Source organism: Vulpes vulpes, chromosome 2, assembly GCF_048418805.1.
Source record: "Vulpes vulpes isolate BD-2025 chromosome 2, VulVul3, whole genome shotgun sequence".
NCBI lineage: Eukaryota > Metazoa > Chordata > Mammalia > Carnivora > Canidae > Vulpes > Vulpes vulpes.
In genome coordinates, this window is record NC_132781.1 from 136,942,543 (window position 1) to 136,970,164 (window position 27,622).

Genomic DNA, 27,622 nt, shown 5'->3' on the forward strand with positions numbered 1-27,622 from the left:
GACAGCTATAAAACTCTCGAGTATTTATCAGCAGTGCTTCTCACAGCGGTTGTTCCTGGCACTGCAAATAGAACAATTCTTCTTTGTGGAAGTCTGTCCCTCAAGTGCTGAGCATTGAGCGTGATGTGATGGCTCCTGCCCATGATGCCAGAGGCACGTTCCCAGACTGTGGGGGCAACAATAAAAACAAAAAATTTGCCCCGTTAGGAGCTGCACTGTGTCCCCCTGCAAGTCATAGGGTGAGGCCCTAACTCCCATGGTGTCCGAAGATAAACGTATTTCGAGGAAAGGGCCTTGATACAGGTGGTTCGGTTAAAATGAGGCCTTTAGGGTCGGGCTCTGATCCAACTTGGCTGGTGTCCTCGTAAGAAGAGGAAACATGGATGCACGCAGGGACCCCAGGAACAGAAGCACGGAGGGAATGCCTCGCGAGGATGCGGTGAGAGGGTGGCCATCGTGAGCCAAGGAGAGAGGCCTCGCAGGAAATCAAGCTGCCGTGATCCGGGACGTCCAGGCTCAAGGACAGTGAGAAGACAGGTTTGTGTTCGAAGCCGCCCAGGCTGTGGCATGTGGTCATGGCAGCCCTGGCAACCTACAGTGGCCCCCCAGGATTTCCAGGCCTTCTGGAGGGTGGGTGTGCCCTGCGAAGGCCTCTGTCCAGGGATGGCTAATCAGTAAAGCTTCCGGAAAACCCCAACAGGAATGCAGGGGCCACAAATCCAGAGATTGCCTAAGTTCTGCGTTGCTAAATGCTGCACCTCAGAGTTCATGGTATTTAGCTCAACAGAGTGAAGGAACAAACGTAAGATACGTGGGATTTACCCTTCCATCTCAGAAATAGCCAGAAGAATATTTTTAACATTCTTAGAACGTTTAGGCCCCCAAAGCTGACAGGGTCTTCTGATGAGGATACAGCTCATCTCATCTGTGGCAATGAACGAGCCCAGAAGGGGGGACAAGGGGTGCCGGGGCTCAGTGGTTGTGTCTGCCTCCGGCTCAGGTCATGGTCTCAGGGCCTGGGTGCGCTCGGGGAGCCTGCTTCTCCCTCTCCCTCAGCGGCCGTTCCCCTGCTTGCGCTTCCACTTTCGGTGTCAAATAAATACATAAAGATCTTTGGGGGAAAAAATGACAGGATGAGCCCATCTGTCCAGGAAAGCCTCCAGCGGGAAAAGAGGTCGGACAGTCTCGCCTCGGGGCGGCACCAACCCGAGCCGTGCTCTCCGCGCCCTCCGCGCCCGGGTAGGAGAAAGCCCAGTGGCCCCAGAAAGAGGTGCTGGGGCCGGAAGGGCCGCGGGAGCCCCATGGCGGGGGAGGCCTCTGGGGCACCGGGGGCCTTGAGGAGGGACCCCGGGCGCTGTCGTGTGAGGGACCCCGGCGGGGGGGCCGCGTGAGGGAGCCCAGGCCCCCAGGAAAGCTGAGGTGAGTGCGTGTGGGAGAGCACGTGCATTGATGAGCTGGGGGAAAGGAATGATTAAACTGAGCAGAGTGGGGGGGGGGGGGGGGGGGGGGAGCGCGCGAGCGGCAACCGCAGACGCCACACGTGGGATGCTGCCCGGCGGGGGCAGGTCCGGGCCCAGAGGCCCCGTCAGAAGTGACGCCGCCCCCGGCCCACTGCGCCTGCGCAGCCGAGCTGTGGGCGCCGCCAAGGCACGTGCCACGGCCCCCAGCCCGGGCCCTTCAGGCCCTGGAGGCTTCACTCACTAGGTCGCGCTGCCCAAGGAATATTACCTAATTTTTTTCCATCGTAAGGACGGTGAGAGGACCGCCTGGTGATGGTAAAAAACATGAAGATGCCCGACGTTCCGCAGGCCGTCCCCCGCTGCCCCCTCCGCGCCGGCGCCGGGCTGGCTCGCTCCACTAGCGGGGGGGGGGGGGGGGGGGGGCAGGGCCCGGGCGGCTCCCTCGGGCCCCGCGCCAGGCCGCCGGCCTAATGCTCGCGGACTGAGCTGTCAGGGTCCTCAGGGGATGGGACTCGCCCCAGCCCTTCTCAAGGGGCGTGAGGCAAAGAGCTTCACGCCTTTGAAGAAAATCATCTTATTTCAAGTCTTGGGATAAGCCCCCTTCGCGACAAATCCACGAGCGTTGGCGACACGGCACACTGGTTTTTAGTTCTCCCAAGGTAACTTCTGAAGCTCCTTGGAGTTCCTGACTTGTTCTGGACGCGCCCTCTTCTGCGTTACAGCCTCCCTAGTGAGCTCCTCCAAGAGCCAAGGACGTCTGTTACCTGAGGCCTTAGGTTAGCTGGGAGAGGCCTGCACCGCCTTTCGGTCCCAGGGGGAGGAGTTTACACTCTGAGCGAGCTCAAGACGGTGAGACCAGCAAGCCCTCCAGCCCCCGCCCGTCCTCCCAAAGGCAGGGGGTGCCTCCCGGCTGACCTCTACCTAAGTTCTCAGTGGAGGTTTTCAAGTCTAGTGCCCCGCCCCACCCCCACTCTCCATGTCTGGGGACATTTCTGACTGTTACAGTTTAGGAACCAAGCTACTGGCATCTAGTGAGTAGAGGACAGGTGTGCTCTTAGAAAAGCCTCTTAAAAATGAGGTAGAGCTGACCTATAACCCTATATATGACCCTAACAACACGATCTGGTCTTTGGTCATGTTACAATCACCAGTCAGTCCAGCTGACCCCTACCACCAGAGCTACAGAATTTCTCTTTCTTGTAATGAGAACTTTTAAAGAAAATGCCTGCTTCTGGGTAAGAGCCACCAACAAAAATTAAAATAAAAAATAAATAAAATAAATAAAATAAAATAAAATAAAATAAAATAAAATAAAATAAAATAAATCAGAAGAAAATTCAAATGAGAACGACAAAAGAATAATTCACTTTAGGTCAATACAATGGAAAAAAAAAAAGAATAAGGACTTTTGGAATGAGACCAATTTGGATGCAAGTCCCAGCTTTGCCATCAGCAGTGACAAATACGGCTATCACAGGGGTAATATGGAGACGAAACAAAATAGTAGGGTGCTAATAAAGGTGGGTGTTGTCCTCTACATCTACCCCTTCCTGACACTGCTAACTTACAAGGTTGGTTAAAAGCCATGACTTCTTTTCTCTCTCTCTCTTTTTTTTTTTTTCTTCTAAAGTAGGACTTATGCTTCCTCCAAGGTATGACAATACTTTTATGGACTGAAAGATCCTCAAGCTATAAAGTCTCCACTCCTAAATTTAGATGTTTACCCTTTTTTCTTCTCACAAAATTCTACTTGAATCACACAGAATCCAGGTGAAACCAGCTTTCTCTGGGTGGGTTTTGATCTCCAGTGGCGAAGAAAAACTGTCTGTCAAAATACATTGCTGACGTGATTTTTGGTTAGTTATTCCATCTCAGAGGTGATGCGAAGATGTTTTCTACAGCTGAAGTGCATCATTTGTATTCAGTCACATTTAAAAGCTTAACCACGATTTCTCAAATAACTCCCGTGTCACTGGTCTCTGATGTCTACACACTTCCTGTGACCAATTTTTTGACCAAAACATGTATCTCAATTGCAACTAAGGACAAAATTCACTGTTTCCTTACCACTCTGGTGAGGCTGTGAGAAGTAATGGACAAGTGTTCCACCTAGAATTCTCTGCCAGTCAGCTCCTACTGACCTACTCCGGCTGTTAAGGCAGGAGATACAGCCACCAAGGCACATGCCCTGCACATGTGTGAGGCTGGTTTCCATGCACAAAATAAAAATGAAAGTTTGAAACCTTTTTTTTTTTTTTTTTTTCAAACTTCAAACACTTGGGTGGTGCAATTCAGGTGAAACTATTTACAGACAGAGATAGGATCTTTTTTTTTTTTCCCAGAACATCTTTTCTAGAAATTGTCATGAGCTGCCTCAACTTCACATTTTCATCCACTACGTTCTTCGCATGAGCATAGTCCCTACAAAAAGAGTCTCTTCCCAAATTTGGTTTCGTTCTTTCGGTTTCCAACATCCAAATTCAACTAAAATAATGTGAGGTGGGAAATTATCTTTTTTTTTTTTTTTTTTTTTTGGAAATTATCTTTCTTTTTTTTTTTTTTTTTTTTAATTTTTTTATTTTATTTATTTATGATAGGCACACAGTGAGAGAGAGAGAGGCAGAGACACAGGCAGAGGGAGAAGCAGGCTCCATGCACCGGGAGCCTGACGTGGGATTCGATCCCAAGTCTCCAGGATCGCGCCCTGGGCCAAAGGCAGGCGCCAAACCGCTGCGCCACCCAGGGATCCCGGAAATTATCTTTCTAAAAAAAAATTCTAGGGGAGAATGAAGAACCTGAAAGATCCTGCAAGTTAATACAGAAGATAATACTTGCTGGCACGATGGCCAGGGAATTTATTCACATGGGTGGTCTTATTCCATTTGGCAAAGAGAAGGAACAAATAATGAAGCCACCACTTGGGTGCATTAATCGGTGTCATTTACCCAATGGTGTGCTGGAGCTGGCCTATTCTTAGGGGCCACCTGCGCTCAATGCTTTCCACGTTGGGGTTCAGCGATGACACAGTGGCAGCCTGAGACTGGCCAAGGCGGGCATATTCACTCCGTGGAAGTGGCCAATTGCTACAAACCAAGGTCCCCCTGCATCCCTGAGAGTTGGGTTTACCAGCACACCACCAAATGCAACAGGCCCATGATGTTACCTCCTATAAACATGGCACAAGAGAGCAAATGACCACAAAAGGAAGAGCGAAAAAATGTTACAAAGGAGAGGAAAATGGAAAAGGTCAGAAGAGACATTTGTTAAATGACACGGACTCATAAATATTTTTTAAGCTGATCCAGATGAATCCGACGTAGCCAACTACAGTCAGAGAAAGATGGTCGGTAGGCAGAGCCAGAGAAATCCCAAAGGGGGCGCTTCTCTCTTCTGCAAGTCCTGTGGGGCCCAGAGGCTCTTGGCTATGAGGACAGGCCACATGCCTGCAGGCAGGCGTGCACACACACCCCCGACCCAGGACGCGGACATCGAAGATCAGTGCCGGCTTGCCCTGTCACCCTAGTAGGGCAGAGGGAACCGTGCGTGATTTCTGAGCTCCCTCCAACTTAGAACTCTGCGCTTTATCTGACACCCAAAGGTAAGGACTGTTTCCCGTTTGTCTTTCTAGCGCCCCGACACTCACCACAATCAAGGAGCTGTCGTAACTCAGCCGGGTTGCTGGAGCTCGGTGTCCTGTATAGAGTTGAACATTCCAGACCTAAGACACAAAACAGACTGAGCATGCAAAACACAGCTCTCTGGAGAACCTGTGAGCCTGCTGCCAGAAAGACATTCCAGTTTCCATCCCATATCTACTCTAGATGTGTACCAAGTATTCTTGGAAGTGAACCCCTACTATTAATCTTAGCTGGCATGTCAATGATTTTGGCAAAGCCATCTGGCCACGAAGGAGCAAGTTAATTGTATTTATTAAATTATGGAGCATTTAATAGTTTCCATACAGTAAGTACATGTTACTGTGGAGTCAGAAATCGGACCAAGGTTATTTCTGCACTACGTGGCGACAGAGAGCTTGTGTGTCTGGCTCGCAAGTAGCGGATTTAATGGACACCCGACAGACAGAGGCAAACTGCGACAGCCCCGGAATAAGACTCGATGACACATTAACAGAGCTCCTCGACCGCTGATTACCTTTCTTTTCAATGGCTTCCAGGAGCTTCACCAGCAGAGGCGGAGCGATGTCGGGAGGGGCAAACTGCTCTGCAAGATCCGGAAGGGCCAAGGCTGCAAACAAACAGAATCCTACGGTTAGGTTATTCGGTTATTCGATTGGGGTGATCGAATGCATCAGGCAACAGGAAGAAGTGAGATGCAAAACAGTTGAGCTGTGACACTAGTGAACTTAGGCCTGAGCAAGAGCACGGTGCTGGGGCCCTCTTCCCGTGGGGCCTCTCCCTGCAAGTTTCAAGGACGGGGGCCCAGACGACAGGCCCACCTCTCTCCGGGGACACACTCAGAACACTTAGCTGGAATCCAGGACTTCCCTGCCTGACTGGCCTCTCAAGCCTCCTCCCCAGCTCCGTCCTCCCCAGGGCAGGCCTCCCAGGGGCTGGGCCCTGGGCCCAGGCTGGATGTGCGGGGCTCGGGGTGGGACTGAATTCGGATGTGCCGGAGGCTGGGGAAGTGGGCTACTCTCCCCACATCACCACCCTCTGGGGCAGAACGTGGGACCCAAGAAACCGAGATTAAATTCACTATGAAGGAGTAACCGCCCAGGTAGGAGGATGAAACAGATTTGACCGAACAGTCCGTTCACGTGATTTATAACTTTAAAATATTTAGACGCAGGGCACTTGGAAATGGTCACTGGCCCCGTTAACGTTCAAATCAAGCCCCTGTGTACCCCCGCCACCCGAGCCTTCGTTGGCTGACATTCTGGTCAGTCGGTACATTCTGGTCAGTCGGTAGTTTAAGAACATGTGATGCTTTCACCGACTGGTTTTTGCAGGCGACAGCTCCATGTTTCACCAATCGGAGTGGTACGAGAAGAAACGAACTGGACGGCACACTAACAACGGCCCTCAACATCACATTTATAACTGCGGCATCGCTCCCAAAATACACAAAACCACTTGAAGTAAAAATATCCATCTCATAATACACCAGAAGAGGGAGCTAAATATATTCACCTCATTTTTCTCAAACTCCAAACTACACCTAAAGGACAGTCTACATGAAAATACCTACAGGTGCAGCCTTTACATTAGCCACCAATACGTAACTTTTTGACACTTATGGTTCATCGCTGTGCAATCTTACCTAGGAATAAATAGGCAACATATAATTTATATTTATTTATATAAATATAATTACATTTATAAATTAAACTTACATAATTTATATTTGTATAATTTAAGAAAGGTTAAATATAATTTTCAGTGAGATCTTAGTGGTGGGATTATGATGACTCATACAGTTAAGCAGATCTTTAATGGGTTAAGCAGATCTTTAATGAAGCCCATCACAGAGGAAATTCCTGATGCAGTCAACCTCAGAGAATTAAGTATGATTTGCGCCATTTTGCGGACCCTAAACCCTGTGGTCTAAGAGCCTTCTGGACCGCAGTGCGCCCTGGGAGAGACAGGCACATGGAATCCGGCCACCTAACTCAACTGGCCGCTCAAATACCCAGGATAAACGGAAGAGAGCTAGCTTGAGAAAGAAAATCCCACAGCCGCACCATCCAGTAAAACCTTCTGTGATGACAGAGATGCGTTATTGGCTGTGCTATCCAAAAAAGCAGTGGCCGGCCAACTAGCCGCATGCGGCTGGGAGTGCTTGAACCTGTAGACACCACAACTGATGAACTGCATTTTTTTCAGCTGAAACAGCCACGGGTGCTAGTGGCCACAGTATGAGAGAGCAAAGCCCCATGGCCTGAGCAAGGACAGGTTTTTGTCAAGACCAAACCAAAGATTCCCGAGTTGGCTCTGGGCTACTAAGACCCCACCATAAAGCCATCCCTGGGGACAGAGCATCTGGACACAGAGCTCATCGAGATCTGAACTCAGGGCATGAAAAGTCCGTCGCAGCTTCCTAGGTGACTCTGTCCAGCGGCACCATCACTTGAACACATTACAGACTTCATAAGGGAGGGACAGCCGGGCCACTGACTTTCTAGACGGTCACTAGGTGCAGAGCTGAGTGGGAGTGACATCTCTCCCGTGTCTCCCGCACCTGCCCGAGCCTATGATCACCTGAAGAACTTGCTGGGAAGACAGGTTCCCGGGTCCGACCACCCCCCTCACCCCCCACCCCCCCACCATCAGGAGGCCCAGGCATGGAGCTAGTGATGTAGTTTGGGTTAGTACTACGTCTTAGGACATGCGATCACGGTAAGAAAGTCAGTAATGACATGCCCCACATCTCTAGACGTTATAATGTGAGCACAGCTGAAAAGCACTGAAAATACCAGATGTCTCACAAGTTTCATTTACTCCTTTTCATTAAAAGCCTTGTAAAATCAGGCTACACTGTGAGGTGAAAAGAGCATATACCATTTCATTTCCTCTGATAAACTATAAACTACTTCCTCTGGCCTCAGAAGATTATCAGCTCACAAAAATGTCCTCCCTGCAAAATGCCTTCTGCACTGAACAAACTGATATGCATCGTCCTATCAGCATAGGCAAGAGGAAAACAAGGCTAGAGAAACGGTGTGGAGAAAATACTAGTTTGGAATCCACAGTAGTGTCTCTCTTTAGGCTTCTCAAACTTACAGGTCTTAGTGAGCACAGCCCTAGATACAAAAAGATGAAGATTAACTAGTAAATACACAATCCCACATGGCCACACATGCCCCGTCCCCCTGTCCCCACCCTCATAAATTTTACTCAGGCCATTTTTTTTTTTAATTAAAAAAAAAAATCTTTAAAGTTGGCAACTGAAAATGGAATTACTTAATAAAAGGTTTATCTCCTCCCAGAATCTTATCAACACCATCATTTCTGCAGGCAAATTTGAAAGTTAAATTAACTGATAATTAAAGATTTCATCTAATTGCAATTGAAATATGCACCCAGCAGTTGTTTTAGAACTGGGCTGGCAGCTACTATATAGAACAGGGTTTCCATCTTCTCTATGTATTCCCTTTGGCTTGAAGAAGAAAAAAGGGGAAAAAAAAGTCAAATCTTCTTATGTTAGACTTTTCTAGGTTTCCTTGGGGGAAAAAAATTGGTAGTTTACCTTCAGTATCCTGAGCTACAAAATCTCATGTGTTTCACTCAAAAACTGTTACATCAAGAGGCGGTGAAGCGTCCAACTGGGGGGGGGCTCAGGAGGTTAAGGGTCCAACTTGACTGGCTCGGGTCATGATCTCGGGGTTGTGAGATCGAGCCCTGCCTCAGGCTCTGCCATCAGGTGTGGGGCCTACTTGGGATTCTCCCTCTCTCTCCTTCCGTCTGCGCCCTCCCACCCTGTTCTCTCTCTCTCTAAAAATAAAAAATAAAAAAATAAATGGTCACATCTAGTGTTTGAAAAGCACTGTGATAACCACCAGGTACCTACCTAGGGCAACACTAGAACTTTTCTCAAAGAGACACCAGAATCTCAAGGACAAAGCTAGATGTACATAGAGAGGGTACAGGTACTCTTCTTGTAACATGTCTAGCGGATTTCCTACAGAGTTAATGTTGACATAAACTATTATTAAAAAAAAAAAAACAAAAAACAAAAAACAACCTATTATTCAAACATCTGAATCATTACAGCTGATTCAGGTTTTGCAATGGAAGTTTTAAAAGAGAAATTTTATAACCTTATTTTTTGAATAACAATTCAGGGATTTCCTATTCCCTAGTACAAAATCTGTGATTCAGTCCATTTCCCCTTTCAAATATTTAAACATAAGGGAACACGAAGCCCTACCCAAGTCTTTTAAAGTTCACATGTTCTACTTCAGGCTGCAGGATCAATCGACATCAAAAATCTAAAAAGTATCTCAAGGCAAAATACTAATTATTTCAACAATCCTAAAATCAACTATTCCTCTAATTTTATTAAGTATGCAAGGTCAGTGTTTCCTTTTCCATTACATGCTGTTTTAAGACATCCCAGCAGGAAATGACAATTGCCAGGCACTACCAAATTTGGCAAGTCGTTCTTTGAAAGGTCCCTGATAAAGCACCACATCGTATACTTCAATAAACTAAAGCATAATGGAACTAAAAAAAAAAAAAAAAAAAAACAATACAGATCATATATGGTCACTATCAAAGAAAACACAAAATGATACAGTGTGACCTTCATGATGTTTACCTATAAATTGTTACTGGGTTTCATCTTCCAGACAAATTTTTATACCTGAATGAGGAATGCTTTTTGGCTCTGAAGCCTGCTGCAGCCAGGATGCAAGTCTGGGGAGCCAAGTCCATCCTTAAGAACCTGGATGAGTACGCAGATTCCCCCGCTAGAGTCCAACACTAAGTTTTTGACTTAGTGGGATCAGTTTTCACCAAAAGAAATCAGTATTACTTAAGGAGAAAGAAGAAAGAACAGCAGAAGGCTCTAGAAGTAACCAAGCCAAGACACAGACTGTTTCCCAAGAGGAACCAGCCTTCAACACTGATAGGAACACCAATGAATTAGGTGTCCCCGACTGTAGAAAGAATTTTTGATGACACATCAAGACGCTGCCTTTTCCATTAGTTCTATTTTTCTACCTTAACCCTGGTGACAACCAATCACATGGAACAGGAGAGCTTTCTCGCCAAACTCAGACCCTTCCCAAACCACGAACATGGACAGGCCTGAACAGTCCTTGGGCACCAGTGGTGTGTGGGAGACAGTGGCATTCCTCACGTTAAATGGTGCCAACGCCGCTACAAAATGCAAGATGAAACCAGCACACAGCTGCACCTTTTGGAGGCGGTCTCTATAAAAAAAGATATTTCAGAGTCAGTGCCTGGCAGGGACGAATGGAAAGTTTAAGCTGAAATTCTGGGACTCCAGAGACTGCCCAAGCCGAGTATTTCATTACTGATGGAAGTAGCTTGGAAGTACATGAAAAACTGCCACTTACCTTTTAAAATGTCATACAAATACACAGAAAAGAAAGTGTATGTGCAAGGCGTGGGTCAATATTAAATCAAGATGTTTGTCGATTAACTGTTGCCGAATCAAAATTTTATTTCTCTCTGAAAACGACCTCTCTCGTTATTTCAAATGAAAAATATACATTCTGGTGGGCAAAAAAATATAACGAATCCCAAAGCTTTTCTGAAATAAATTGTATAAGCACGCTCATGCCTTATGTCCATAATGGTTAATATCCTGACATTTAAGCTTTTTAAGTTTCTACTGGCACAATGCCAACACACACTGGCTGAGACAGTATAGCTAAAAAACTAAAACAAAGCCAAAAGCCAGTATGGTTTCCTTTGCTTTGAAACACACCTGTTCAATCAGCAGTAGTGCAATTATTAAAAGCACACGTGGTTTAGAGCCAATGAGACCGGGGATTTAATCTTGGTTTCCCTACTTACTGAGTCTATTTCTTGGACGTGTTAATTAACTTGAACCTCAGCTTCTTCATCTGTAAAATGGGAATAATTATGAACGCAGTAAGGACTGAATGAATTATACAGATAAACACGGCAGGCACAGTGTCCAGTACACAGAATGCACAAACTAATGGGTAGCTGTTATGAATTTAGACTTATTGATGTAATCTTTTACACTATTATAGATTTTTAATTGTGATGGCAACTTTTAAGACCAGAAAGTATTATAAACGAGACAAAAAGAATTTTCAATGTTTTTTAAAAGATTATTTCATTTACATGAACAAAATGATCTTTTCAGAAGTCCTACCTAAAATATCACATTATTTTCAATATATTGCCCTTGTTCCCCTATCAAGTATTTGAGTTATTATCCTTGAGTTTTCTGACCGTAAAATAAAAACGGAGCTGGAATGATATCCAACGCAGTAGAAACAAGGACTGTTTTTTCAGGAGGGAGGAGGAAAAAAAAAAAAAGTATGGGAGGAAAAAATAAAAAGGAGTCGCATCTACGCGGAAAGAAATCTTCAGCCATAACTACATTATTTTCAGAGATAAGTCGTCAGAGGGAATGAAAAGACCTGTCAACAGATTTAAATAGGAAGTTTGCAAATCTCTTCAGACGCCCTAAACTAATTAGTCTTTAATATCTTTATCTTCTCCCACTTATCCCTTCTGCTCCACAGCTTAAAAACAAATGAAAGGGATCTGAGATCTCTGCCCATTTAGTTTTGTTTCTAGACCACAGCCTAGTATAGGACACAGACAGCAGGCAGAGATCTTATTAAACAGAAGCAGACATTACAGCTTTGCTTTGGACGATGGCCTTAGCTAGAACCTCAGGGCTGAAAGATCACTGAAAGCAAGATCAGACTTCCTCTTTGCCAGGCTAGCCCCATGAATCACGAGTGTCGCCACCCAAACTGGAGTCTCAGTCCAAGACGACAACTGATGGTGTAGAGCAAACATTAAAATGTTTGGGCAGGAGGTAAGTGAGAAGAAAGAGACTCCCCTCTTCACACCCCAGGGTGTCACTTACAGGTGAGTCTCTGGGACTTTGGGGGAAGTGGGCCCACTGGCTTAGGAAGATTTCACAGGAAGCGTGGCTGAGCAGCCGCCAAGAGGGAAAGGGGGAAGGGAAATCATAGGATGCAGCACCGTGGATGGGTGCTGGACCACGTGTGGCCTGGATACTCCTGAACGTCCACTGGGAGTCACAGCCCAACACCCACGCAGGCTTTCATTTCTTTATTCCTAGCAGCCCTTATTATCCCGCCTCCAAAGGCGAGGAAGTTGAGCCTTGCAGAAATTAAGTCATGTGGTCAAGGTTGCGAGGCTTGTAAACAGTGTCCCAAAGTTCAGCTTGTACCTGTTTCTCCCCCAACCCCCCCCCCAACCCCTGGGAGCCTACAAATCAGTCCCAGTAAGGAAAGAAACCTACTTTGCCAGAACTTGCTGCCAAATCTCCCTAATTTACAGGGGAGCTATGATAATGGTGTTGCACAACACTCAGATACCTGATGCTTGATCCCACCCGTGGGGAGCCTGGGGTGCCTTCTGGCCTGCTCAATACGGCTACCCGGACTAACGCCAGTTCCCGCGCTCCCCCCAGATAAGCAAGGCAGCACCTTCTCCCTCACCGTAAGGTATTTCTTAATGCAGGTAATTAATGCCCTAAACAGAAAGCACCGAGAGCCCCTCCAGCAACAAGAGGGAGGCAGGGCCTCCAGGTGAAGCTGCAGAGCCACTCGCTTCTCTCCCATTGGTATCTGACCACAGATTTCAGTCAAACGCATAAAAATATAAATGTTAAAAATGTTTCAAATTCATAAAGCAGGGTCTTCCGATGTAACCCGAGAGGCCCCCCCATCTCTCAAGAATTAATGATCCTCTGATCAGAAAAGAGCACAGAAGAGAGAACCCGTTAAGAGATCACCGGTTTGAAATGGGAGAACTGAAAGGAGCATCTTGATCTAAGCGGGACCCTCACCGAACTTGAGAGAAAGCAGGACGCGCTGCAGGACCAAGGAGCAAGTGCCAGAAGAGGGAGGAGCTGCCCAAGAGGCAGATTGGCCCAGCAGAGTGGGACCAGCCTCTTAACAAAGCCTGGATGGAAATCAGAGGAAAGAACCCCAGATTCCATTCTAATAACTACACAGAGAGCTGGGGCTTGCTCTCTGACATTTTAAAATACACCAAAAAGTTGAAAGAATTGTACAGTGAGTGCCCACAAGCAACATGTGTCATGTTTCATTACCGATCAATCCATCAATCCATCTTACTTTTCGTGAAACATCTCAAAGTGGGCGGCAGAAAGCAGCTGCTCCCAACCGGGCTGCCTCGGCAGCCCTCTCCCCCAGCCCCACGACGACGACGGAGCTTTAACTACCAGCCTGGCCGTAGCCGGGGAGGGGACTTCGGAGAGGGAATTAAGTTTAACCGAGGTCACAAGAGCGGGGCCATCGCGATGGCCATGTGAGAGCAGGAAGAGAGGCCACAACGGCGTGCAAGCCAGGGAAGGGCCCTCGCGAGAACCCAACCAAGCTGTCCCGGACCCCGGACGTCCAGCCACTGCCTGAACCGGGATGAACAAGCAAGTGTCTGTTGTTTTGGCCACTCGGTCTACCGTATTTTGTCACAGCAGCCCAAGGTGACCGAACATCGATTCGCTACACCCAAAGAAACAGCCAAGTCTAGAACAAAATCAGTGTCGGATACGAATTCTATAGGGACTTAGGAAACTTAACCTTCCAGATGTGTCAGAATATTCACAAAGGCAGGGCTTCCTACACTTCATCGTGCTTGTGAATCACTTGATTCGGATCTGGGGGGGCCACAGGGCTCAGGGCCCACAAGCTCCCGCATGAAGCCCCCGCTGCTGGTCCCTGGAACACACTTTGAGTAGCAAGGATGGAGGAACCCCCAGATCGCTGTGGGAGAGGGAATCCCAGTGACTAACCGTCCCACTTCATACCTGTCGCCGAGATGTCCTGAGCTTCAGGGCCTCCACCAGCTCCCAGGAGCCCAGCATCTAAACAGGTGCCCCGCAGATGGTGGGACTGACCCGGGGAGGGAGGGGGATGGCTATCAAATCTAATCAGATGTGATATCATACCTAATTAGATATCGAAAGAGAGACATTAGCAGCAGAGGCACTGCGGCCCTGTGCACCTGCGTACTGTGGCGCGTGGGGACAGGGATCACACGGGTCAGCACCTGCTAACGTCCCACGGTCAAGTTCGGGCTGAGGATTAGCACTCAGTTCCCCTGACCTCCCAACGAAGCTCCTCCCACCTGGTCTCATTTCAAGGGGACTCAGATGTTTACGTCCCACCAGGAGGAGAGGAATAGGAAATACTACCGCCACCAGGACCACGAGTACCCACACTACTACTGCTGCTGCTTCTACCTATAACTGAGACCTCTCGTGTACTTAACACTTAGCACTAGAACTGTGCTCAGGGTTTTATCTCATTTAATCTGTGCAATCTTGTGAAGTACTGTGACTGCCTCCATTTTACAGCTAAGGAAACTGAGGTTGAGAAGAGTTAGGCACAGTAGCCAATGCTGTGCAGCAGTAAACCCTCCCTGAAACTCGGGTGCCTCCTCAGGGAGATGCACTGTAGGACTCCATTTGGCGGGGGGGGTCACAAAGCCATGAGAAGAGGATAAGGATCGAAATGGATGGGCAAGAAGAGGCACCCACAGTGACAACCCTTAATGACAAGAGGGGCATTTGTTCAGTGTGAGCTTGGGCTGGTGGGCCAGCTTCTCGCCATCACCTCTGCTTTATCAGAACTGAACCCCTGCCAGCCCACTCGGCCAGGCTAAATATTTTGAGGACGGCATTTATTAAATATTTTCTCATAAGGCTAAACTAAGCGCATTCTTCCCCAAGGATGTAATGGGTTTCACTCAGCTAAATATAGCTGGCTAGCTTATCACTTTCAGCAAGGTACAGATGGACGATTCTGGTTAATCATCAGGTGGAGAAAGAGCCCGGCAAATAATTGACAAATGCATGTATGTTGTAACTTCTATTTCAACGGATCCCAAAATGAAATCTTAGTAAGATACACTTGATAGGTACAGGAAAGGACTTAAAGTGCTTATTATCAGAGAGGGAGAGAAAAGGAAAAGGATTACCTGTCTATGATATTGGGAAGAAAACAAAAACAAAGCAAAAAAAGACAAGGGGCCAGAAAATAATGAACAGAAAATTCCCTATTCAGCTACTGCAGAAAAAAATCATGTAAGAAAATGTGTAGTCAGATTTTAAGAAAAAAAAATCTTTAAAAAAAATCACTGATACACGAAACTATCCACTTATAATAAAGCAACTGTTAGCAATTTTAAGATAAAATAAACACAATCCTTAATAATTTTGTAAGGATTTAGATTAAAAAACTTAAAAATGGAGCAGTATGCTTTCACTACTTTTGGTAAATGTTATGAATTCTGGGGGGCTAATGAGTTTCCCTAGCTCATGATATACTAACGATCACCAGTGAACTGAGCAGATTACTCACCTCTCAGGTACAGAAATTCATGGACTTCTACACCAGATGCAATTTCCCTTTTAAGGGTCATTATTTTAGAAGGGTCAATTTGGGCAGCAGTTGGACCACCATCACTAAATTCTCAAAAAACAAAACAAAAAACAAACAAAAACCACCCCAGGTTGATACACAGTACTACGCCATAGAAAGAAGCTAAAACGAAAAAAAAGAAACACATCGACGGCTGCTATCTGAGGAGTGGATGTATTTTGCAACTGCTTACAAGTCAGCAGGGGGAAAGCAGCTATGTCCAACCAGCTAGGGAGACCTGTTCAAAGAAAAGGAGTGAAGTCAAAAAGATGAAGCTGGACCCAGAAACGGAACTGTTCCATCAGCCATTCTGATCAACAACTTGGGGTTGAGAGAAAACACACTGTGACAGTTAGAAGATGTCATACTGCTGAAAGCTCCCAGATGGAAGACGCGGGTTTAACCAGAATGGAAATGAGTGTGATGCTGGGCAGGAGGAGGTGCCCCTGGGGGACACCCTGGAGGGAGAAGCCATCACCCACCCTGAGGGGCTCCTCTCTGCCTTCCTGCCTCAGGGCCACCTCTGTCCTCACGACCGACTCTGACGACCTGGGCTCTCTCTCCTGCACCACTTCTGTCTCCGGGGGAAAGGGAAGCGATAGGGCCTGAACCCCAGGAGGGGGCGAGTTTTGTACATTTTGTTCTATCAGATTAGGCCTCAGTGACTCTCTGAATTATGAGCTGTCAACTTCTTTTTCATCTACTATAGAATATGCTTCTTAGAAATTGAAGCTATAAATAAAACAACAGATGTTTTTTGCTGGCTTCAACAGGAGCTTGGGTAATTTTTTTTTTTTCAAAGGGGTTAGAAGTTAAGTGAATTAATTCCAAAAGGATGTACTAGGTTTCCCCCTGTTGGTCACTTTTTGCATTATCCTACTGAAGCCACAAACTCGTTTTACTCTTTTGGGGGCCACGGTATGCAAACTACTGAAGAAACTAGGAAGGGCTTTGTAACATATTGCATCGTCTCTGTGACTTCTATTTAAAAAAAAAAAAAAAAGAAAAAAAACTATTAAACACCTTACCTATGCTTGTAACTGGATGACACCAAAAAAAACGATTGAAAAGCTACTGTGCAACAGGTGAGGGCATGAGTTCTAGAAGGCTCAGGAACAGGTTGGGAACTTTGAAGAAAACATTTAGTACACCCCCCCAACCCACATATCAGTAAAGTGATAAGGTTTAGCTAAGTAATTCTAAACTAATTTCTAGATCTTAAAAGTTCTAACTGGAATGTTAAAGTTGAGGGAATCACAGAGCCAACATAAAACCACTGAATTACATCTCAAGATGAATTACCCCCCAAATAACCCTATTCTCTTTAGCCATTACCTTGTTGCACGGCACAGCTGACCCAAGTCACAGGGAGGCACCCTGTCAGTGGCAGGCAAAAAATTACTTCAAGTAAGGGGGGGTGGGGTGGGGAGCGAACTGGTTAAATGAATGAAAAGAATGGGGGAAAAAATGGAAAAATTTAATTCCATTTCATCGGGCGACCTCAACCTATACAATTTCCAATGAGGGACCGGGAATCTCTTTGGAGCTCCTCTCTGCGCATCAGATCCAAACTTTGACTTTGTCGGGTGATCACCACACTCAAGAGAAGGAGAACATTTCTCCAACATCCTCCTCCCGGTGTGTGGGTCTCGAACTGGAGGCCGCTTCCTACTTGTCCTAAGTCACGACCGAGACCGGGACAGGGCCACCTAAGAGGCAGGCCAAGGGAAGCAAGGTGGGAGGGGCTGACACTTGCTGACCTGGATGCGGCTCCAGGCACCTGCTCCTTCCCAGGAGTCCCGCCAATAGCTCCATCAAGGACATCCGTCTCACTGGGTACAGGGAAGGCAGGAGGGCAGAGGACAGCAAGGTCACTTGATCCGTGTCTGGCAGGGCCACATCCGCCTGCACCTCGGACCCCCGGGGCCACAGGTACGCACTTCCCCTGAGCAGGTGCGTGTAAACGCAGCCCCGCTTGGCATCTTGCGATTTCTGACCAACACACACGGGGCTCCGGGGGAGAAGGGGGCGTCCCCGCAAAACCGGCTCGCTCGGGGAGCACACACGGCCCTGGCCAAGCAGGCCCAGGGGTTCGTCAGGAAAACGGTACTCCGAGGTGGGCGCTCTGCAACCCGAACCCGGGTCTCTGCAGTGGATCCGCTTCCTCCCAGGGCTCTTGGCATCCCCTCAGGCATTCGGAGACCACCGTAGGAAACCATCCCCAGCCCAACAGGGGCAGAAATGACACAGCCAGGGCTGCCCGTCACATCTGAGGCTCTCGGTACCGAGGCGCTAATGCTTACTATGGTGCAAGGAGAATGCGCCAGGCACTAAGCTGCTTTAATGAAATCATCCCCCTGTGGGGGCAGGTTGCATCAGCATCTCCATGTTACAGAGCGTGAGTGGCTCAGAGATGGCAGGTGATTAGTCCAGGCTCACCCGGGGCCAGGACTTCCCCGACAGAGGTCATCTTGTTGAGACATAAAGGTCCCTCCCCACCCCCACCCCCCACCCCTCGAGATCCTTCTTTACCATAGAGTGTTGGCTCACAGATTCCCTTAGGGCATCTGGTTTCCTTAAAGACTGCATCTTTTGGGGGGGGTGTGGGGTACAGCCCAGCCCACCACCCTGGCAACTGGGACCGCCTAGAGCCAGACAACCAAGATAGAAAAAAAGAAAGAGCTGTCCAGATCAAGAACAGCCACTCTGCTCCGCACCGGCCCATTTCTCTACTGTCTTCTTCTGATTCTACGACGTTGTGCAAGACGCTGAGCTTATCTGACCTCTGCCTACCCAGCGAGGGAAGAACTTGCCAGTCGTGGTGGCCACCAAACACCCCAAATCTTTGAAAACCACACTGTGATACCAACCATCTCCACAGTCCTGCGTCCTACCAGATGATCATTTACTTTGGAAGAAAGGACACAGATACATATGAAAAGATGCCGAACAGAATTTACAGAAACAGTCACCAAGTAGAACATATTCCAGAAATTCGGGAGACAGAAGGACTTTTAATACCCTGGAATGGTAGCGTTCAAGTATAAACCATACACGTAATTTAAAATTTTCTAGTAGCCCCATTACCAGCACCAACGAACAGGAGAAAATGTAATCTGTCGCTTAACCCTATTTATCCAAAATATTATCTCAACATAGAATCGATATAAAAGTTACTAATGGGCTATTTTCTGTCCTTTATTTCTTGTTTTACGCTCCCAGCACATCTCCGTTCGGGGCTGGCCGCACTTTCACGGCTCAGTGTGCCTGCGACACGTGACTGGGGATGGCACTAGGGCAGCGCCGCTCCAGAAGACACAGCCGTCGCCTCCCCCAACCCTGTGTGGCAGTCTGCTGACCACAGCTGACAAAAGTGCCATTATCAGGGAAAGGCTGCCACAGTCCAGCTATTAAGGGAGACGGTCCAAGGTCGGCTTAGGTTCACGTCTTGACAACACGAGCCCCCATCGTGTCATTTCTAAGATTACACGAATGATCACATGTCTGACACTGGCTACAAGACAGACAAACACAGCCGGGTGGAGGGAGGGAGGTCTATGGAGCAGTCTAGGCAGGAGGAGAGCCCAAGCGAGGGTGCTTTCTCCCTAGTAAGATGCTCCCATGCTGTGCTACTTTTTAAAGGCCCGCATCTTCCAATTCAAGGTCTTGGATGCAGCCCTCTTTCCAAACCACGCAATTTAATGAATCCACTCATTTAAAAAAAAAAAAAAGTGGAAAACATTTTTGCTCAGCTGTGTTGGTGACACTATTAAGTGCAGGCTGGGCACTTCCAAAGGCGGCAGGCAAGGTTGGAGCAATCTCAGGGCATCTTGTTCTGTTAAATACCGTCGCTCTTCTAACAGGTAGGTACCCGTGCTGCTTGCTCCCGGGTCCTACAACTTGATTCTTTTCCTAGTATGTGGAATGTAAGGCTTAAACCCAGCTCCTAACTGATGCTTCATTTTTTTTAAAAAAAAAAAAAAAAAAAAAAGGCTTTCACAGCTCAAATTTCTGCTTCCCTTTTGGACCTGGAAGAAAAACTCTTTCCTTTAAAAAGTCAAAGCTGGTTATTGTTTTCCTCAAATGTGAAATGTTTTTTTATGAGTGGCAGAAACCAGAAGTGGAAAGCAGTTCCCAGTTCAGATTATATGATAACAGTATACAAAGCGAAAAGGCACCCAAATCCAATATTATTATTTAGGAAAGGCAAGAGGAACGTAGATTGACAGTGTCGCCCTCCAGACCTGTGGGCTCTTACTGGGAGAGGGCCGTGTGTGAAGGTAGCGGGGGTCACCATGCCTGAGTTTCAAAGGAGAAGTTTACAAGAGCCTGCCCTTATCAGACACTTGACATTTTGAGAGTTTATCAAGTTAACATGGCTTTCAAGGTGTCAATTTTAATGGTTTTAGCACTTGACTATGCAGGTCACAACTCGGTATAAGGTGCTACTTGACGACGAAACCCAGGAAATTCGCTCTCAGGAGGAAGTGCGTGGTCTGTGTAGTGTGTCCACACTGCCTGTGTTGAACAGCTAAAAAAGAAAGACTAATTTTAGATGTAAACCAGCGTTTCAAGAAAGAAGCTCAAGACTGCCAAGAGAATGTCAGCTTGGGAAGGTCATTCACAGCATGCGTCCCAAATCCATCTTACCAGGATGCAGAGCATGGGATCACTGAATGCACTGGTAAATGAGTCCTTTTCTCCCAAACTGTTCAAGAATTCTCGGTCTAAGAGAACCACCTGAAGATGAGATTTATGACAGACCGTGACCTATATAAGATCCTTAATTAAGAGATCTTACTTATAGTTTAATGCAAATGCAATTTGAACAATCACTTTGGAAGTGCTGTGACTTGGGTTCAAATGATCCCCATTTCTTTTTCCCCTCAACGGTGAAGTGTCGGATGCTCATTACTGCACCTTGTGCTTTGTGGGGTGCCCGGCACAGGTAAGGTTCTTCACGAACAGTGGTTGGGGCCTCTGTAACTAGAGTCCTTCTGGACCTTGGTTTTCTTGGACATAAGCTATATGGACTGGGTTATCATCGCTAGGATCCTTCCTTTCAAGTGCTCTATGACTATTAGGAGTTGGACTTGCTGTCTGGAAATAACTGAGCAAGGGGCACCTGGGTAGGTTAAGCGTTCGACTCTTGACTTGGCTTAGGTCATGATTGGGGGGGGGGGGGGTCATGAGATAAAACCACATTAGTCAGGCTCCACACAGGAGCCTTCTAAAGATTCCCTCTCTCTCTCTCCTTCTGCCCCTCCCCTCCAACCCATCTTGCACGCCTGCGCTCTCTCAATCAAGAAAATAATTAAGCAAATGTGTTCTGTATTTCTGCTAACAATACTGAATGTAAGCCCTGAGCAAATGTTTCATTGAGATTTTTTACACCCAAAAGAAGCAGCCCTTCTCTTGCCCAGGACTTGAATGTAATACACGAATAACTCAGGGATTACTGATGAACAAAAAAATACTAGGGTGTTGGGAAAAAATCCAAAGCCAACCAAACAAAAAACCCAAGTAACAGGTCATATCCAGTGAATGTTTGAAAATGTTAATCTGTTCCACAAAGACTGTTTAACAAAGGAAGAAGAACACTGTCTTGCAGGACACAGGAATAAAGTAGTATCGGAACAGAGGAATTTCAGATGCGGTAGGCACCTTTCCCCCATCCTCACGGACTGTCGCCACTGTATCATTCCCTCTGGGGACGTCCCACAGACAGTAAGCCAAGAGCATAGGGACCACTGCAATCACTAAAGGTTAGCCCCATGTACAGCAGGGTCACCGTCTCTTGGTTCTATCTGCCTTTTGCCAGACTCTCCAGTAGACACGAGGGAGTGAAATTTGTGGGTAGAGGGAACTTTGTGGCTCCTTTTGATGAAGAAGCACCTTCCATCACCCATCTGTCCATATTTCATGGAATTACAAATCCCTTTACTTGCTCCTATAATACAAACTGCTGAAGCAGTAAAGTGGTAGGCAGTGCAGGTGAGCTAGGCCTGGCGAGGCCTGGCGGGGCCCTGCAGCTCACACCTCCTTGGCTCTCCCACCTCAGGCTGAAGCCCACGCAGCACCATTCCTCCCTGGTGGTACACCTCACGGTAGGGCCAGAGGGCCCCAGCCAGCATGCTGCCGCTCCCTCGGGTGCCCCTGCCCCAAGGGAGAGGCTCTCCACCCCAAGATGTGTGCCAGGGGCACCGCAACCCTGGCTCGGCGGGTCACCAACCTAAAGCTGGCAGCGTGCGTGCCCTGACCTCCAATGAGCCAGGCCTAGGCCAAAGTGAGAAACAGGAGGTTGATCTTGAGCATCTCCATCTCCCTTTCCCAAACCTTTCCCCCACGTTGGCAATATTCTTCTCTATTATCTCACTCTCTTGCTAATCCTCCTCCTTGGTCCATGAGACTGTTCAGTGCCTCCTGGTCTCTCTGGTAACCCCGCAAGGCTCAAAAACCAGCATCTTCCAGAAGGGTCTGATCGACCATCACAGTGAAAATAGGAATGACCAGTGAAGTTTCATGTGTTATCACACAGAAGTACAGGGTTGACTTCAATAGGATCTCCAGCCACACTCTTCTAATTAGAGAATTCCAGGCATTATGTTCTCTGAAGACACACACCCACATATATGGCTCTTTAGTACTTTGCTATGAGTCATTAGACTGGGTCTCATTAAGATCATTACAATGCTCTGGTCAATGAAAGAGTTTGTGAAGCTGAGACCAAAGGATCAGTGAGGACACCAGCCATGCTCACTGTGCTTCAACCACAATCAACCTCTCACACCACAAAAGTAAACTTAAGAAATACTACATACCTTAAAATTTCTATAGCACTTAAAAGATTGCAAAATGCTTTTTGTACTTTTTTTTTTTTTTTGATCCTCAAACTAGAGAGAGAGAGACACCTAAAGAGAACAGCAAGAAAAAAAAAAAAGGTAGAGAAAGACACAGGTTAATAAAGAAATTCAGGATGTTTACATTAAACACAGCAGGAAAACATATAGTTGGGGTCATCAATGTTGTTTTGAACAATGTGCTATTCTGAATAAACAAGTACTTGGTTTTAAAGATTTCTGTCAATCCGCCCTTATGAATTCTGTGTCCCTTGCACTTGCAACCAGGTGCTTCGGAAACAAAGCCTAAAACCACACCAGAAAGGCACTTGGTTATCAAGCCTGCAAAGCCCATGTATTTGTGGGTTGTTGTTTTTTTTTTTTTAAAGCATTCTAATGCAAAATGTCTTACAGACTGGAGTTCCAAACAATCACTGCTTTTTGGGAATTGTGCAAAGCATACATAACGTTCCGCACAACATAGGAACATTTATGGATGTGCGTATTATAGTCTATTATAAGAGCAATTAATGACAACCAATCCTAGAGAGAGGCGCTGTTGCACACTCACAACACGTGGGTTTCACTCGTGCCCTGATGCCCTCCCAAGAAGACCAATGAGCTGGGATCTTAAAAAAAAAATACTGAGAGCAGCGAAGCTGTCAATCAAAATAGGAATGCAAGCTGTCAATCAAAATAGGAATGCAGCTCACTCCAAGCAGGCCTAGGCGTTTCCCCCAAACCCCCTTGTCTTCATAAAATTATGAACCCATTTCGCCCAAGGACTCTTTCACAGAGCATGGCTTCAAACTCATGCTTGGTTCACGAGACTCCTGAAGAAGCAGCTGACAAGTGACATTTGTTTACCACCTCCTTGCTGAAGTAGATGATGTGGCTCCATCAGAGGCCGACCAGATAAAGATGCTATTTGCACACAGCCCGGTCTCAAGAATGAAGACTGCCAAAGACCCCAGAGAAGCCTTGAACTCACCATTTGTTGTTCCTTTACAGCACTACCTTTCCTTTTTCAGCAAGAGTAGGTTATATTTCTTCTACATCCATAGCATGGAAAAATCTTTATCTGACAAAAATGTCACAAGGACTAAAAAAGTGAGCACTTTGCAAATTAGGGGATGAAATGATTCTTCTTAGGTAATCTCGGAAAATCGGATGCTATTAAATTCTATCGCTCACTTGAAAATCTCAGGAGTTAACCTCTAAGAAGCTTCTGGCTCAACCCAGTGACTAGCGTTGCAGGCCAGTCCAGAGCTATTTCCCTTGAAGGCTTTCTCTCCCCAGCAAGTTTAGCCACAGAGTTATCATCAGGTCCATTTGTGGCACGAACCATGGCCTGATCCGTGTCAACTAGGGACAAAGGCAAGAGAATTTCAAGGTTACCCAGTGGAAAATTTAGGAATAAGATTCCAGAACCTCAGGAAACCTTGATTTAATTTAAGATGCTGCTTAATTTGCCTCACTGGAAAAAAAAAAAAGCAAGACTGTGCTCGTGCAATCTACTCCCCTGTATTATATAAAGTTTTAAGACCTACAAGAAACATAATTATGGATATGAACCATAGCTAAGCACTTCCAAGGGTGGCTTCTCTTAAATCGTATTAAAATCATATATATATATATATATATATATATATATATATATATATATATATATATATAAAGGTTACAAACAGTGAGTAATGAAAATACTTACGGGTTCCATTCCGGCCCCTGCTCCAAGAGAAGGGAGTTGACTGTACAAAACAATAAAACACCTACACAGTTCACTTTGGGATTTAGGATGCAGAATTGTTCTTTTGTCAGCAACAAATCTCTCCTGGTCTAGCTCTCTATTTGCTGAGAGCCAGAAGAGCAGAGAGCTCGCAGAGCTCTCATCAGAAGTTTGCTCAAACGTGGACTGGTCCACTGAGCTGCGGGATATTCAAGCGTGCAGGCTCACATTTACTTACCATGTTAGCAACCAAATGGCAAACCATTAAAAAAAAAAAAAATCACTCAAGGGTCTGGAAAGGTTGTAAAAATACAAAAACAGCAGCAAAAATAAAAGGGGGGGGATTCATGGGAAGATACAATGTGGATATGTAATAGCTCCTGGCATGGACACAGATGGGTTTACAGTTCATTGTTTTCAGTAATCCCCCGACTAAATCAACTTTCCACCTGCTTAGTCAAGTGCTGAGAGAACAGGACAGCACCCAAGTATGTACCAAGCATGCGTTTCATTTACCATAAAGAACTCTAATAAGGCAAATGTGTGCAGCTGGAACTAACTTGTACCACATTTCGCCAATCTCCCGTCTCATGGTAGATATTTTGCAAACACCTCTCGAAGTCCCAGCTGTTTTGAGTTAATAGCTGATGTGGTGAGAGCATCTTGCCTAACTTTCCAGACTATCATTTTATTAAAAAGATGATTCTGAATCTTTTTTTTAAATAAGGACTAGATCCATTTATTTTCAAGTCAAATATATGACCCAAAGATAATTTAAGTTTAGCTCTTTTACAAACAGTAATATTTCACATTGAATGTGCTCCTGAGGCCAGAGGAAATGTTCTTTCCTTTCCTAAAATTTCTAGCCAAATACTAACAAACCCAGTTTTCTTCCCAAGAATATTTGTTTTCTATTTCTCCGAGTCTAGTTTAAAAGGGCTGGAACCTTTCACAAGACAGAATTATTCCATTTGCTGGCTGGCTCTTTCTCTGAATCCAGCTCTGATCCTATGGGACCCACAAATCCTCATCCGAAATGTAGGGTAAGTGTCAAGAAACATACTTGGAAACTGGGGAACCACAGTTCAAAGCATAAACATGAAGACAGAAGTGAAGACCCATTTTAAATTGAAGCTCTGAAGCACAGAAATTCTACTAACCATTAATTCTGTAGTCAAAAAATAATTCAAGGAAAAATTATGCATATTACTACTAATTTAGGGGGAAACACAGTAACGCAGATAATAATCAGGACTGCCAGGAAGGAGAGAGAAAGGTCAAGAAGTTCACACTTGCCCTGAATGACTTAAGCCAGACATATAGTTCACTCGTCTCCCCAAGCACGGTGTCAGATAGTATCTGAGAAAAAAACAAAAAACAAAAGCAGGAGCCACAAAAAGGTAGAAGAATGAGGCCGACTGCAGAGCCACCGTGCTACACAGACAGCTGCCACTGGATAGCAGTGGAGTGTCACACAGGTAAGCGCGGGGCGCTGGGACGGGCCCTTTAACACACTTGTCCTTCTGCCAGGGGAACCCAATGCTTCGGGGAAATGAAATGCAGCCCCTCTCCGCAAAAAAGGCAGGGGGCCTCTGGCCTAGGAATCTGCACATCCTCCTTCTGATCATAACCAAGTGCCCTGAAAACTACTAATTTACTCTCAGAGTATGGAAATGGGGGAATGAAACAAATTAAAACTTCTAAATAACTTCTAGGATTCCAAAATTCAGAGCACGCACACACGCGCACGCACGCACACCCTCCTTCTCTCCCGTTTACTAGTGAAACATTATCACCCCAAGCCCAGTACAGCAAATTGAAACCACATTTTATTCTACTTTTTCTTGTTAACTTGATGGCTTCACTGCACTTTTAAATGCTACACATTCTCCTCCCTCTCCCTTGGCATCTGACTCCCACCGGTGCCCCCCGCCCCACTTTTTTTTTTCTTTTTTGGTGAAATCAGTAATCTCACCAGTGACAAGCTTTGCTTTCAATAAGTGTATCTGCCAACTTAAACAGGATCCCCTAAGGCAACGGAATAATGAAAGACACATGTAGGTACTTGCCCATCATTAGACACAACCTCCTCAAGTCGGCCTGAAATTGGGCCTGTAATTCTGCTGATCCTTGGGTTCGGGACGGCTGTGGAGTAGGCTCGGACGGTCTAGGTCTTAGTCTCAACAGCGGAGGACAGAGACGCAAGCAGCCAACCTTTCTCATCAGTGCTGGACTCACCGTGAGACAAGTCATAGCTCTTCAGTTCAATGAGGGAGATGTGAAGGGTTGCTCAACACTTGGCAACTGTTAAGGTCTCAAGACATCAAATCCTGAATTCTGCCTCATTCCTGCTAGTGAACTCGAGGCAGTGTTTTCCAAGCCCAGACTCCTGATCCAACCAGAACATCTCCAAAGTCAGCCGTTCCTTCTGTGCACAGCCAAGGCTCCACCACCAAGTCCCAACCGAGGCGGGCAGGGCCTATGGAACTGATCTGCGTCCCTCCACGGATGACACACGTTCACCCCTTTCTCCCCCTCTCAACACTGTCAACTGGGTACTTCCCTCTGTGGACAAGGACAGACTCTAAACTTATACAGTCTGAAGGAACAGACTCACAAAAAGGCTGGAAGATTTGAAAGACAGACAGGAGTTGTAGTCTCAGCTCACAAGAGAAGTTTCGGACTTTCTTTTGCGGCTGGGTCTGCCATCAGAAATCAGTGGCTGATACATCAGCCCTACAGGACTCCCCCCGCCCCCGCTTCTGCACAACCCAATCCCAACCTGGAGACGGACTTCAGCACCTGTGCGTGTGCTTCCTATGAGTCAATGGCTCACAAATGTCCAGCCCCCTTACTTCTGCTTAACAAGTAAAACCCTGGAGGAGGGGGATCCTTGGGTAGCTCAGTGGTTTAGCGCCTGCCTAAAGGCCCGGGGTGTGATCCTGGAGTCCCAGTATCAAGTCCCACATCAGGCTCCCTGTATGGAGCCTGCTTCTCCCTCTGCCTGTGTCTCTGCCTCTTTCTCTGTGTCTCATGAATGAATAAATAAAATCTTAAAAACAACAACAACAAAAAACCCTGAAGGACCCTAAGGTCTCATAAAGACACGCTCATTATTAAAATTATCACTTTAAAAAAATAACAGTACATTGAAATACCAACTCAGAATTAGTTGGCACCTTTCATCTTCTGAACCAAGAGTCTCTGAGTCATCTTACGCACAGCATGGCAATCAGAGCTGTGTTGCAAAGGTTTTATTAGGAATACACTTCCAGTATGCATTGTTAAATAGCAATTTTAAAATCAAATGTAGAGGGACACCTGGGTGGCTCAGGTGCTGAGTGTCTGCCTTCAGCTCAGGGCGTGATCCTGGTGTCCCCAGATCGAGTCCCACATTGGGCTCCCTGCATGGAGCCTGCTTCTTCCTCTGTCTCTGCCTCTCTCTCTCTCTCCCTCTCTCATGGATAAATAAATAAAATCTTTA

The 27,622-nt window shown here is 46.4% G+C and overlaps 1 protein-coding gene across 9 annotated transcripts in view; it reads right to left on the minus strand.

Moving 5' to 3' along the window:
- Window positions 1-27,622, minus strand: part of PIK3R1 (phosphoinositide-3-kinase regulatory subunit 1) — a 574,745-nt gene that overhangs the window by 17,999 nt on the left and 529,124 nt on the right. For all 9 annotated transcript variants that reach the window (XM_072750075.1, XM_072750074.1, XM_072750073.1 and 6 more), the window contains 2 exons: window positions 5,613-5,705; window positions 5,104-5,178 (listed from right to left, as the gene is read on the minus strand). In XM_072750075.1, the coding sequence (XP_072606176.1) occupies window positions 5,104-5,178; window positions 5,613-5,705 (168 nt within the window). The remainder of the gene's footprint in view (window positions 1-5,103; window positions 5,179-5,612; window positions 5,706-27,622) is intronic.